Source organism: Pseudophryne corroboree, chromosome 6 (genome assembly GCF_028390025.1).
Source record: "Pseudophryne corroboree isolate aPseCor3 chromosome 6, aPseCor3.hap2, whole genome shotgun sequence".
Lineage (NCBI taxonomy): Eukaryota > Metazoa > Chordata > Amphibia > Anura > Myobatrachidae > Pseudophryne > Pseudophryne corroboree.
The window spans coordinates 160,509,490-160,524,930 of NC_086449.1; the positions used below are offsets into that span (position 1 = coordinate 160,509,490).

Sequence of the window (15,441 nt, forward strand, 5' to 3'; positions counted from 1 at the left end):
TTTCTCATACTCACCCGGCTTCTATCTTCGGCATCTGTGAGGAGGACGGCGGCGCGGCTCCGGGACGAACCCCAGGGTGAGACCTGTGTTCCGAATCCCTCTGGAGCTAATGGTGTCCAGTAGCCTAAGAAGCAGAGCCTATCAGTTAAGTAGGTCTGCTCCTCTCCCCTCAGTCCCACGATGCAGGGAGCCTGTTGCCAACAGGACTCCATGAAAATAAAAAACCTAACAAAATTATTTTTCCACAGAAAACTCAGGAGAGCTCTCTGCAGTGCACCCTTCTCCTCTGGGCACAGGATCTAACTGAGGTCTGGAGGAGGGGCATAGAGGGAGGAGCCAGTGCACACCCATAGGAAAAGTTCTTTTAGGTGCCCATGTCTCCTGCGGAGCCCATCTATACCCCATGGTCCTCATGGAGTCCCCAGCATCCTCTAGGACGTAAGAGAAAGTTTCACATTACCAAATCCCTATTTTTGTCAGTTTAGTTATTTTTAGGAGACTCTAAGAAACTCGGCGGTGTGCAGAAAAGAGAAAGAATCCATTAACAAGAATAAAGTATTAGTACAAGGTCTAATGCTGACCCATAAAGTGATTGTTTGCTCAATGATTGCACCTGATAAGTCTCCGAACAAAATAGAAGGGATCATTACCTGGCATGATATGGCCTATGTGTGTAGTCCTCTTCCACCCATGCTAGCAGGGCCCAGCTGGGCCCAGCTATGCCAGGAGCAACCTGGTCGCTCAGCACGAGTGCCTCTCGCCCCAGCAGTCAATATGAGGCGACAATTTCATATCACCCAATTCAACCAAAAAGATATTGAAAGAGAATAACAAAAATTGAAAGTGCCTGAATTAAGTGTGATTTGTTTCTACTGGAGGCTTGTCGCGTGACATAACAATTCTATGGAAACATTCCGATGAGGGATCTGCCCAGTGCCTTTAACCCCAATGTCTAATACAGTGTATATAATTTACAATTGTGTTAGGGTCCCTGCATGGTGAATACAAGAAAGTACTCTGCCATGTTAAGAGGGACCTTTATCTCAGCTGGCACATGCAGGAGAAGGCCATCTTGAATCTAAGTCCGTTTTTTCAAATGGAATGGGGGTCGTGTAACACGTCAAACATCAGAATTTGATGAAAAGTTTATTGCTGCAAACAGATTTGAAATAGCAGTTATGTTTCAAAAGTTACAATACTTTTTTTGTTGCAGGTAACTGAAGATGGCTTTGACAAAAGAGAGAACGGAGGGCATTTTGATGTCTGGAGAACAAAGCTTCCGTGTCATAGCTGCAGATTTTAACAACCGGCACCCAGAAAGACCTCCAATTTCACATAACACTGTCAGGCGCCTAATTTCCAAATTCCGAGAAACTGGGACTGTGGCTGACAAGTCACGGAGTGGTCGTCCAAAAAGCGCTGACTAAACAACCTCAACACTGGTTTTGGTATCCTTTGTGAAGAGCCCACAACGCAGCACACAACGTTGGTCAGCAGAATGACCTCAATTCTCTACTCTTTTGTCAAAGCCTTCTTCCATCACATTAGCAATGAAATGTACATGCAGTATTACAGTGTAACCCACTGGATATAAGCCACACTTTTTTTTTTCTTTTAAAAATACTACAGGCTCATTGTATTATAGTGGAAGAAGTGATCTATAATCTAGGCGAAAGCCCCAAAACTTAAAGAATGTTGGAAATTTTAACGGTATTTGCGGAATATGAATTTATAATTGAGTTATGCTAGAACGTTTGTAGACTCTTTATAGATTCCAGAAAATCTGTGTAAATGGGACTTTAAATGCATTTTCATCTAACTCTTAAATATAAACGCTATAATCTATCTTTTCATTCTTTAATTTATCAAAATGATACAATACATAATTTTTGTACACAAAAAGTATGTGACCCTCTAGGAGTAACCACCTGGAGCAGCAAAGACTACGATAAAACAAATCAGCTTGGAGGAATGACTTCAATTTATAGACCCTGGTGGATTTACTGCATGAAGCCTGCTCTTCGGGAACTGCCATCACATTATCCTGGAAAAAGCTCTAGACTTTTTCTCAGCCATTACAAAATGGCACATTTTTTTCAAGCTCATTCTTTGTAGTCTGACATCTATGTTTAGGGCCCTGTCTTGCGGCCACCACCTTCTGCTGAGCTCCAGTTCATGGATGGATACCATGACATTCTCCTGGAGAGGATACACTTGATCAATCCAGAATTCAAGGTTCTATCAGTGATGGCAAGCCATCCTAGTCCCACAGCAACAGAATGGCACCAAGCCCTCTACTCCCACCACTATGTATCACAGCTGGCATTAGGTTTGCCAAACAGAACGTTTCTCATTTAAACCAAACAGTTCCATGGTAGGCTGAGCAGTCCACAGAAAATTCTTGTGGCTCATCCAGGTGGTTATTAGGAAACATCTTGGAGAGTAGTAGCTAACTCCTTGCCACTCTCCTGTGCACACTATTATTGTTCTGTGTTTCTCTGATGGTGGACTCAACAGGTGTAAATATCTTTGGGTTGTGTACATATGGTAGATAGTTATGTCAGCATTCATGTCAACTTTGACACAGTCACTCTGTCAACATGTAGCATGTCATCAGTGACCATGTCTACATTCATCACGTCTACATGGATGATATATCGAGAAGATGACCGGTCAAACAATCCTTGGTGGTCTGCTGTGTATCACCTTGTTCTGGCGGCGGATCCAGCGTCTTCTTCTGGGTCCCGGCGGTAAAGTGAGGATGAGTTCCAGCAGTGACTCTACTAACCGTCCCCTTAGTGCCTAATCCTAAAAGTCTAGCGTTAACCACCTAAAGGATCCCAAAGCCAGCCCTTCTGAAGATACCTAACCTTAACTGTATGCATCCTCAGACTAGGGACATTTCCCATGGCCACAGTTCAGATGTCTGTATTGTGAACTTGTCCACATTCTAAGGATGTCGATATGTCGAAGTTTGAGCCTTGTTGACATTGTGATGACGGCATTATGACAGTTGACGTGGTTACAGTCACTCTTACAGGATACCGACGTTACCCAGGAAATCTATGCCATCTTGCAGAATGTTACATGTCTTGGTGTGACTTTTTTTGGATGACCACTCCTGAAGAGTAATAACAGTGTTGAATTTTCTACATTTATACACTATATGCCTGTCAGTAGATCGGTGAAAGGAAAGTCTTTAGAGATCATTTTGGAACTATTTCCAGTCTCATGAGCATTGACAACTGTTTTCCAGGGGTCCTCAGGTCCTTTAATCGCAGCGTGGCATGCACACACAAACCTGTGTGGTGAAAGCCAAATTATAATGTTTTAAACAGGGCAAGCTCACCCAAACTCACAGTTGACTGTCATCCCACTGATGGATAACCCTAACTAGCTGACAATCCTAGACATTAACATACTTTCCGTGAAAGTATTCCTTCTTTAACCACTTGCCTGACATAGTCACATCAGATGCGACCACCCCAGCAAGTAAGTGCCTTATCTGATCCAATCGCACATGATCCCACCAGTCAGGTACACCTTGTGTGCAGATGCAGGGGAGAGAAACTCCCCGCCGCTGTCACTCTCAAAAAGGGACCTTCCCAGTCCCTCTGTCTCCCTGTGCCCCCCCCCCCCCCCTCCCATGTCTGCCTTGCTGCCAATCACTGATAAGATAGCACGGCAGGACCCCCCCACCTGGCAGCTGCAGACATTAGCAGCCACTAGGGAAGTGTAAGAGAACCCAAAGGACCCCCCCCCCCCCCAGTGTGTACCTGGTGGCTGCGTTGCTGGAAAAATATAAGTCACAATGTTCCCGATGTTTAAAAAAAATATATATTTTACAAATATCTGAGAAATATGTGTATAGTCGCTTTTTGTTTTTTTAAAATAAAAACATTTTGCATAAGTTTAAATACATGTTCGTCACCTAACTCAATCATAAATATATATATATATATATATATATATATATATATTTCTGAGCAGTTTTTGGGGAAAAAAATGTGTCTGTTAAATGGTTAATTGTTAGTGTCCCTTTAATGCATATATTATAGAATAGTCCCATTGTCCCTGGCAGATATAGAAATGTAGGAGTAAAGGCTTTATGCACCACAAGATAAGGAGCATTTGCGTAATCCAGATGACATGTAACAAAACTAACACAGACCTGTGCCACACTTACTTTCATTGCAATGTAATGACTCAGCACCTTTCACTGCCTGACTTTTAAAGAGCACTCATTATACTAATGAGGGATACAAAACACGCACACACACCAAAAACAAATAAATCTACATACACCGTTCCCTACTTTCAAATAGAAGCAATAAAAAAGTAATAATAAAAAAAAAAAAAAAGACTAGTCATTCTTTCCAATGCAGTTTCTGCTGTGTTTTTTTTTTTCCTTCCAACAACGAGTGCTATTTAGGATCAAGCTACCCCCATGTATTATTTAATAGGGGGCCCTCTTGACTCCTTGTCCAACGCATCCGACAGCATGGAGAGGAGATTGCTCTCAGGCACAGCGGACTGAAGTTGTCCTAGTTATCCAAGCAGCTAGGAAAGGGGTGAGCAGTGTACACTGAGGTGCCAAAGCCATGGGACAGCAGGGTGTAAAGATAATGGTACTGTAGGCAGTGCCACTGTGACGTCTCAGAAATCACCAGACTTTCATTAGTTGTAATCTGACATCTTGTGAGCAGTTTGAACACTGGCTAGGCTCATGCTTGCTCATGGCAGGGTGATATGAATTATTGGCGTTCGATAGGGACATGAAAGTGGGTGCACGACGGATGGGACATTCCATTTTCAAAGTTGTGCGGACATTCAACATTCCACGAGCTACGATATGTCACATGTGTATTGGGAATACCTCATGCAAAGTAATATCACCCACCGTGGACACCGCAGTGGCCAACCACTGGTGATTAATGATCGTGACCAGCACATCTGGGCAAAATTGACAAAAGCAACTGATAAACACTGTCTCAAATCACTTCCACATTCAATGCAGGTGGTACTAGATGCATATCCAGCTGATTAGTGCAGCGTTCTTTAGCTTCCATGGGATGTGGGAGCAGAAGAACCACCAGAGTGCACCTGTTAACACTATGGCACCAGTAGCTGGGAGGACAGCCAACATATCACATGGTCCGATGAGTCAGGATTCCAGTGTTTTGTGCTGATGGTAGGGTTCGGGTGTGGCGTAAACCTCATGAGGCCATGGACACTAGTTTTAAACAAGGCACTGTGCAGGTTGGTGGTTCCTTAACGGTGTTGTGTTTTTTTACGTGGCATGGGTTTGGTCCGCTGATCTACTGGTCCACCTGAACACATCATTAACTGTCCCCAAGCTGTCCAGAATTGGCTCGCGAAACATTCTGGGGAGTTACAATGAATGGTGTGGCCACCACGTTAATGCACCCAAGATCATGCACCTAGAATTATAAGGGAGCTGTGAAAAGCTATCCAGATAGCTTGGATCTACAGTTCCCTTGTGGAATTGATGCCATTTCTTGTTGCTGCACTTCACCAGGCTAGAGAGGGGTCCTACATGGTACTAGACAGCTATACATGACTTATGGCACTTCAGTGTATGTGGAAGCTGATCAGTTTGGCCACGACTGATGTCCAATCAGTCATAGTAACTACAAAGAGATCTTGGAGATGATATCTACTGCCTGATGATGGTGATCACACTCCTCTGTAAGCAATTGGTGTCGATGGATTGGGAACCATGAGCAGAAACTAAACAATATGATTCAAATGTGGATCCAGCAAGTGGTTGCTAAATATCAGGGTCCAAATGTATATATAATGGATAGGCTTATTCTATATGGAATACATACTTTTAATAAAAGCAGCTAATTTGCTGTTAATCAGTATGTATCCGCAAAGCATACTAGAACCAACACAGACTCATTGATATGTTCAGTGGGCAAAGTGCTGAAAACCAAAAGGACTATACAAAGTCAGGATCTAGACATGTGCACCTCCTCTGGCTTTTGTGTTGGAATATTCTTATCTTCTTTATAGTCTCTAATTAACTGCTTTGAACTCTTACCCAACAGTCAATGTGTGATGAGCTCACCAATGACCCTGATACACTTTTCTCCAAAATTGTCCACAAATCAGCTCATTCACCCTTAATAGGGCAGAGACTGTCATAAACATCCCCATGTACATTCCACAGGAGCACAAGGTGGTTTCTTGTTCTATTCAGACTATTGTTTCAGTAAACTTTGATATACCTTATATGCCGGTTACAAAATTCTAATTTTAAAGCAATAATATACTCTCTCTCTCTCTCTCTATATATATATATATATATATATATATATATAGATATATATATAGATATATATGAGATAGAGATAGAGATATATAGAGATAGAGATATATAGATAGATATAGACACACATACACATACATACACACACAGGGCACTACGGATGGTGTAATGGTTAGCGTTACTGCCACACAGCACTGAGGTCATGGGTTCAATTCCCATCATGGCTCTACCTGTGTGTAGTTTGTATATTCTCCCCGTACTTGCGTGGGTTTCCTCCGGGTACTCCGGTTTCCTCCCACAATCCAAAAATATACTGGTAGGTCAATTGGCTCCCAACAAAATTAACCCTAGCATGAATGTGTGTGTGTGTACATGTGGTAGGGAATATAGATTGTAAGCTCCACTGGGGCAGGGACTGATGTAAATGACTAAATATTCTCTGTAAAGCGCTGCGGAATATGTGTGCGCTATATAAATAACTGGTAAATAAATAATAAATAAATGATGCCCTTTTACACTGTATATCATACACACACTTAAAACAATGAATAAGTCAGGTACTAGGTGAATCCAGCTCAATTAGTCATAAATTAGCTCTGAAATATATTGATAGGATGGTACAGTACAACACATTTATTAATACTCAATTCCTGTATCACAATGGCAGCACATTTCTAATTGGTACTGGGGTGTCAGCACGGCTGGATAATGTCACGATGTGTAACAGAAGTAGGTGGGATAAGGGTTAAGATGGGGCTGGAGCGGTGCAGGATTTTCTCCCCAAACCATGAAGACTGTTACTTTAATGAGCAGCAAGGAAGGGGTTTCTATGGAAACCAGACACTTGGATAAAAGCAGCAGATCTAGGGCATGCAGCAGATAATTAAGAGTTCTATAAAAAAAGATTATTTCAAATATCAGTGCTCCTGTGTTGTGTGCAGATGGAGATAACCTTTTTATCTGTGGGAGCCAACAAAATGCATTCATAAAAAGACTTTTATAGTACATCTGAACTATAGGTAGGTAATTGGGAGTACCAGAGTCTTTACAGTCTACACTAATTTTCTTAAAACAGGAAAAAAACGTATAATGTATCTTATTACGAGGAGATTTGGAGATGTCACACAACTCTGTTTGTAGAGTGAAAATTACTCCTGATTCAGGGAATTGATTCATTCACTAGTTATGTTTTAGGCTACAGGCACTCACGTAGCCTCATAATAAAAAGAAGAGGCATACAAACTGTACTAAAGTTACATTTGTAATGTATACACTCCGGCTATTGGACAGTCTCTGTTGATGTGCACTATGAAAGTGCACATCATTGATTTCGGAACTATTGTTAAACTTACATGCTGGACAATACCCTAAATATTTTGTACTGACCCTTAAATAGATGGAAGACATTTTAGGACAGACTAAATATTAAAGAGAAGGCAGGCTATCAACTGATGACACAGGTGGGCACTAAATCGTGGCACGGTTCTCTAGCAAAGCTCCTAAGCGGCGGCACGGTTCTCTAGCAAAGTTCATGAGCCGTGCCACAGTTCTCTAGCAAAGTTCCTGAGCCGTGCCACGGTTCTCTAGCAAAGTTCCTGAGCCGTGGCACGGTTCTCTAGCAAAGCTCCTGAGCCGTGGCACGGTTCTCTAGCAAAGCTCCTGAGCCGTGGCACGGTTCTCTAGCAAAGCTCCTGAGCCGTGGCACGGTTCTCTAGCAAAGCTCCTGAGCCGTGGCACGGTTCTCTAGCAAAGCTCCTGAGCCGTGGCACGGTTCTCTAGCAAAGCTCCTGAGCCGTGGCACGGTTCTCTAGCAAAGCTCCTGAGCCGTGGCACGGTTCTCTAGCAAAGCTCCTGAGCCGTGGCACGGTTCTCTAGCAAAGCTCCTGAGCCGTGGCACGGTTCTCTAGCAAAGCTCCTGAGCCGTGGCACGGTTCTCTAGCAAAGCTCCTGAGCCGTGGCACGGTTCTCTAGCAAAGCTCCTGAGCCGTGGCACGGTTCTCTAGCAAAGCTCCTGAGCCGTGGCACGGTTCTCTAGCAAAGCTCCTGAGCCGTGGCACGGTTCTCTAGCAAAGCTCCTGAGCCGTGGCACGGTTCTCTAGCAAAGCTCCTGAGCCGTGGCACAGTTCTCTAGCAAAGCTCCTGAGCCGTGACACGGTTCTCTAGCAAAGCTCCTGAGAAGTGGTACGGTTCTCTAGCAAAGCTCCTCAACCGTGGCATGGTTCGCCAGCAAAGTGTATACGCAATGTCCCTGGTAAAGTGCCCCATGTTATTGCTTAAAGTTAATTATTAATATAATTGCAAGCCTATTACAATAACCCTAATTTTAATGCAATCAACACTGTTCTATAAACATAATGGGGGAAATTCAATTGAGAGAGAATCCAGAAGTGAAATCTCTCTCAAAAGTGTTTGCTACACCATAGAGTAGTGAGCACTTTTGAGCGAATCGGGTGTGAATCAGCTGGGTCAAGGGTGCGAGAAGGGCTGACGGTACTAACATTTGAACACCACGGCAATTCGCACCCTTAGCCCCTCAACTGAATTCCCCCCAAAATATTATTTTTAGTGCTGAAGATATAAAACTAGATAAGTTAAAAAGGCCGCTTATTGGAAACCATAAACAAAGAAATATGCTAGACATGTTTGGGAAAACCTCAGTAAATGTATGTATTATGTCACTAGACAATAGTATTGAATACCAAACCTACAACTCCTCTTATGTTCACACTGATTCTACAATTGAAGAGTGTATTAATAAAATGTCCTAGTAACATATACACAAACACTCATTGACCACTTTATCAGGTACTCCTGTACATCCGCTAGGTAAATCTAATCTGCAATCAGCCAATCATGTGGCAGAAAGGCAATGCATGAAAGCATGCAGACTGCAGGCATGGTATGCGATGTTGTTCAGGCCAATCATCAGAATGGGGAAGAAACGTGACCCCCAGCAGTGTGACAGTGGAATGATGTTTGTACCAGACAGGCTGATTGTACAGCACGTCTTTCCGTGTTCGCATCAGCATTTACCCTACCACACATTATTGTTACATCAGTACAGCACCAAAATATTTTAGGTATATATTAGTACTACTAGTAACATATGTGTTTATACTATTGATACAGATCCAACACATTACATGTTTGTATGGGATGTTTGCGTACAACTCGGAGATGTACGCAAAACTGATGGTTTGCGTACATCTCTTATGGCGGGACGCATGAGCAGGATCCATTCTGCACATGTGTAGATTGGGTTCTGCATCATCGCATGCAGTGCCTCCCGAACTGCTGCCTGATTGACAGGCTGCAAGCTGTCTGAGGGCAGGTAGTGGGCTGAGTTGGGCAGCCTTACCAAAAAAAAGGACGCAGCGGCATCCAACTCTGAATCAGAATGTGGATATTAGGGTTAGGTTGTAGGACGGCAGCATTAGGTTAGGCCCAACAGTAAAGGTTAAAGTTTGGGGGTAGGGATTAGGGATAAATACTTACAGGAATGCTGAAAGAACACAGCTCCACCCCAAGAGTCACCTTACACACTCATTCATTGTCACTGCCAACTTCAAAAGCAAACCGCATGACATGACAGCACAATAACCTGTTCATTATCAAATAAGTTATAAACCTTACAGGATGAGCCAAACCAGCATCCACAATGAGCGCTTACGGAGCCTTTTATGATGCACCTTTAGCGAGGGTTGTAGTGCTTATGACTCCTGATAATAATCTGCAAAGGACTATTTCCTGTCAAGCTATAAATATCTTAGAAAGCACCCACAGTTTTCGCTCTGCATTGAACTTTCCCCTCTACAGGTGTGTTAAACTAGAATTCATATGCAATAAGACCGCTGAAACTTTGCATAGCAGCGGACACCTGTAATATACAGGACATACTAAAACTGGGTACACACTAGGTGATATATTGGCCATTCCAGCAAATGATCGATATATCACGAGCCCGCCATTCACTTATAGATCATGTGTCGTGGACACCCACGAGTGGAAATAGTCCCTGTTGGTCGGCATGCCGACCATCGGGATAGTAGGGGTCGGGAGGCTGGAGGAGGTCATGTGACAGTCGGTCTCCCGACCGTCGGTCACATGAATACCACCCGATCAGGGTGTAGTATGGCTGACCGGCGTTCTCCTGACCGCCGGTCAGCTTACCGACGCCGGGATCCCGGCAGCATACCGACGCCGGGATCCCGGCGGGGAGAGGCGAGTGCAGCAAGCCCCTTGCGGGCTCGGTGGCGACCTACGGTCGCCACGGGTTCTATTCCCACTCTATGGGTGTCGTGGACACCCACGAGTGGAAATAGTCCCTGTTGGTCGGCATGCCGACCATCGGGATAGTGGGGGTCGGGAGGCTGGAGGAGGTCATGTGACCGTCGGTCTCCCGACCGTCGGTCACATGAATACCACCCGATCATGTCAGTTGTGCAGCACAGCCGATGGCTGACATATCTTCAGATGTATCTGCACATCTGGCTGTGCGTGTACTTGCTGCAGGGGCTGACCGATACGCCGAACGGTTGACCGTTAAGTGTATATAACTTAGTTAAATGTGCTGCTCAGTGTGTTGGTCAGGTGTGTACCCAGCTTAAGGCTATCTCTTGAACGGAACAGCAGAAGAAATCTGCCACAAACAGGCCTTCTTATGCATAACTCATTTCACACCACTGTAAAGTAGAAGCTGTTATGATTCTGGTATAAAGGTGGACAGAACTGATTAGGGTGAGGCAGAGGTGTGTTAAACACATACCACATGGGTTCGGTCCAACAGCGAAATTCTGCATCAGTTTGAGTTAGGGGTGGAGATGTTTTTTTTTAAGATACTGCAGAAAATAATGATGCCTGAAGTCCTGTTTTTTTTTTTTTTGGTGTTGTTGTCAGAACTACTTACAGTGCTACTAGCTTCCTTACTGGTTTAAAAAGAGGAGAGGTTTGTGCACTGCTGCACTGTGGTCTTCCAGACTGCCTTTATGAAAGTACCGATTCTATCAATAGTGCCTGTGGCGCATTTGCTCTTACCGGCAAGGTGAAAAAGGCTGTATGTTTTGGTTCCTCCTCGTATGTCCCATCGGTTGAGTTTGTGGATTCCATCGCTTTAGATGAGGGGTTCCGACCAATGCCCATCGCTGGAGCAGTGTCTACTACTGTCTGGCCTTGGCGGAGCCTGGCTGGAGGGATATAACACTGCAGTATTCCTGGGTTAGGAAGAAGTGGCCACAGGGGTCAGAGAGATGGCTCAGCCTGCCCTGGCATCCGGACTGACACGTTTTGTACGGACGGTCTTCAGTGATACCTGGAAGGAAGATGGGAAGAGTAATTCAATTATACTGAAAAACTTTGAAATCAAAGGCAGAATTAAACATTCTCAAACCTCTACGCATAAACTAAAATATAATAGACACATTCATTTCCTTAAAAATAGACATACAGACACTCGGTCAAGCGATGGGTGTCCAGGTATATTACTACTCAGAACAGTAACAAATAACATGAACAGTTCACCAGGCTCTGGCTGGCAATATGTCCTAGCATTTACATTATCTGCAGACCTGAAAGGACATTGATTTGGGTTACTGATTATTCAGAGTTGTCGTCATCTGCGCTGTCCTCATTGTGACATTACTTTAGACAGGAATATAGATTAATGGCAGAAAAACTCTATTAATAATAACACTTATTTGCGACACTGAAAGCTGTGTAAGCAGAGAAAGAGGAAATCTAGACACGTACTAGCACCAGGGCGTTATCAGAAACTGGATTCATACCAGTGCGACGACATAAAACGTTGAGTCTAGACTCATTAGACCTATGGTGTGCAAACACTGCTATTCTGATGGCCAGTAATGCAAGTCAGGCCACAAATCAAAGTTTTGTGGGGACAAAAATAAGAATTTACTTACCGATAATTCTATTTCTCATAGTCCGTAGTGGATGCTGGGGACTCCGTAAGGACCATGGGGAATAGCGGCTCCGCAGGAGACTGGGTACATCTAAAGAAAGCTTTAGGACTAACTGGTGTGCACTGGCTCCTCCCCCTATGACCCTCCTCCAAGCCTCAGTTAGGATACTGTGCCCGGACGAGCGTACACAAGGAAGGAAGGATTTTGAATCCCGGGTAAGACTCATACCAGCCACACCAATCACACCGTATAACTTGTGATCTGAACCCAGTTAACAGTATGATAACAGAGGAGCCTCTGAAAAGATGGCTCCCAACAATAATAACCCGATTTTTGTAACAATAACTATGTACAAGTATTGCAGACAATCCGCACTTGGGAAGGGCGCCCAGCATCCACTACGGACTATGAGAAATAGAATTATCGGTAAGTAAATTCTTATTTTCTCTAACGTCCTAAGTGGATGCTGGGGACTCCGTAAGGACCATGGGGATTATACCAAAGCTCCCAAACGGGCGGGAGAGTGCGGATGACTCTGCAGCACCGAATGAGAGAACTCCAGGTCCTCCTCAGCCAGGGTATCAAATTTGTAGAATTTAGCAAACGTGTTTGCCCCTGACCAAGTAGCTGCTCGGCAAAGTTGTAAAGCCGAGACCCCTCGGGCAGCCGCCCAAGATGAGCCCACTTTCCTTGTGGAACGGGCTTTTACAGATTTTAGCTGTGGCAGGCCTGCCACAGAATGTGCAAGCTGAATTGTACTACAAATCCAACGAGCAATAGTCTGCTTAGAAGCAGGAGCACCCAGCTTGTTGGGTGCATACAGGATAAACAGCGAGTCAGATTTCCTGACTCCAGCCGTCCTGGAAACATATTTTCAGGGCCCTGACAACATCCAGCAACTTGGATTCCTCCAAGTCCCTAGTAGCCGCAGGCACCACAAAAGGTTGGTTCAGGTGAAAACGCTGGAACCACCTTAGGGAGAAACTGAGGACAAGTCCTCAATTCCGCCCTGTCCGAATGGAAAATCAGATAAGGGCTTTTACAGGATAAAGCCGCCAATTCTGACACGCGCCTGGCCCAGGCCAGGGCCAACAGCATGACCACTTTCCATGTGAGATATTTTAACTCCACAGATTTAAGTGGTTCAAATCAATGTGACTTTTGGAACCCAAACTACATTGAGATCCCAAATTGCCACTGGAGGCACAAAAGGAGGCTGTATATGCAGTACCCCTTTTACAAACGTCTAAACTTCAGGGACTGAGGCTAGTTCTTTTTTGGAAGAAAATTGACAGGGCCGAAATCTGAACCTTAATGGACCCCAATTTCAGGCCCATAGACACTCCTGTAGGAATCGACCCAGTTGAATTTCCTCCGTCGGGCCTTACTGGCCTCGCACTACGCAACATATTTTCGCCAATTGCGGTGATAATGTTTTTGCGGTTACATACTTCCTGGCTTTAGATCAGGATATGGATGACTTCATCCGGAATGCCTTTTTTCCTTCAGGATCCGGTGTTCAACCGCCATGCCGTCAAACGCAGCCGCGGTAAGTCTTGGAACAGACAGGGTCCTTGCTGGAGCAGGTCCCTTCTTAGAGGTAGAGGCCACGGATCCTCCGTGAGCATCTCTTGAAGTTCCGGTTACCAAGTCCGGAGCCACGAATATAGTGCTTTCTCCTCTCCATCTTATCAATCTCAGTACCTTGGGTATGAGAGGCAGAGGAGGGAACACATACACTGACTGGTACACCCACGGTGTTACCAGAGCGTCTACAACTATTGCCTGAGGGTCTCTTGACCTGGCGCAATACCTGTCGAGTTTTTTAATCATGTGGACGACTTCTGGGTGAAGTCCCCACTCTCCCGGGTGGAGGTCGTGCTGAGGAAGTCTGCTTCCCAGTTGTCCACTCCCGGAATGAATACTGTTGACAGTGCTATCACATGATTTTCCGCCCAGCGAAGAATCCCTGCAGCTTCTGCCATTGCCCTCCTGCTTCCTGTGCCACCCTGTCTGTTTACGTGGGTGACTGCCATGATGCTGTCCGACTGGATCAACACCGGCTGACCTTGAAGCAGAGGTCTTGCTAAGCTTAGAGCATTGTAAATGGCCCTTAGCTTCAGGATATTTATGTGAAGTGATGTTTCCAGGCTTGACCCTAAGCCCTGGATATTCCTTCCCTGTGTGACTGCTCCCCAGCCTCGCAGGCTGGCATCCGTGGTCACCAGGACCCAGTCCTGAATGCCGAATCTGCGGCCCTCTAGAAGATGAGCACTCTGCAACCACCACAGGATGGATACCCTTGTCCTTGGTGACAGGGTTATACGCTGATGCATCTGAAAATGCGACCCGGACCATTTGTCCAGTAGGTTCCACTGGAAAGTTCTTGCGTGGAATCTAGCGAATGGGATTGCTTCGTAGGAAGCCACCATTTTTACCCAGAACCCTTGTGCATTGATGCACTGAGACTTGGTTCGGTTTTAGGAGGTTCCTGACTAGCTCGGATAACTCCCTGGCTTTCTCTTCCGGGAGAAACACCTTTTTTCTGGACTGTGTCCAGGAACATCCCTAGGAAACAGAAGACAAGTCGTCGGAACCAGCTGCGATTTTGGAATATTGAGAATCCAATCGTGCTGCCGCAACACTACCTGAGATAGTGCTACACCGACTTCCAACTGTTCCCTGGATCTTACCCTTATCAGGGAATCGTCCAAGTAAGGGATAACTAAAATTCCCTTCCTTCGAAGGGATATCATTTCGGCCATTACCTTGGTAAAGACCCGGGGTGCCGTGGACCATCCCTACGGCAGCGTCTGAACTGATAGTGACAGTTCTGTACCATAACCTGAGGTACCCTTGGTGAGAAGGGTAAATTTTGACATGAAGGTAAGCATCCTTGATGTCCCGAGACATCATGTAGTCCCCTTCTTCCAGGTTCGCAATCACTGCTCTGAGTGACTCAATCTTGAATTTGAACCTCTGTATGTAAGTGTTCAAAGATTTTAGATTTTAGATTTAGAATCGGTCTCACCGAGCCGTCTGGCTTCGGTACCACAATAGTGTGGAATAATACCCCGTTCCCTGTTGCAGGAGGGGTACCTTGATTATAACCTGCTGGGAATACAGCTTGTGAATGGCTTCCAAAACTGCCTCCATGTCAGAGGGAGACGTCGGTAAAGCCGACTTTTGGAAACGGCGAGGGGGAGACGTCTCGAATTCCAATATGTACCC

General features: G+C 45.0%; 1 protein-coding gene across 2 annotated transcripts in view; it reads right to left on the reverse strand.

Annotated features, from left to right (window-relative positions):
* Positions 1-15,441, reverse strand: part of SLC23A2 (solute carrier family 23 member 2) — a 319,310-nt gene that overhangs the window by 148,447 nt on the left and 155,422 nt on the right. For both annotated transcript variants that reach the window (XM_063932053.1, XM_063932054.1), the window contains one exon: positions 11,330-11,603. In XM_063932053.1, the coding sequence (XP_063788123.1) occupies positions 11,330-11,434 (105 nt within the window). In that variant the 5' untranslated portion in view covers positions 11,435-11,603. The remainder of the gene's footprint in view (positions 1-11,329; positions 11,604-15,441) is intronic.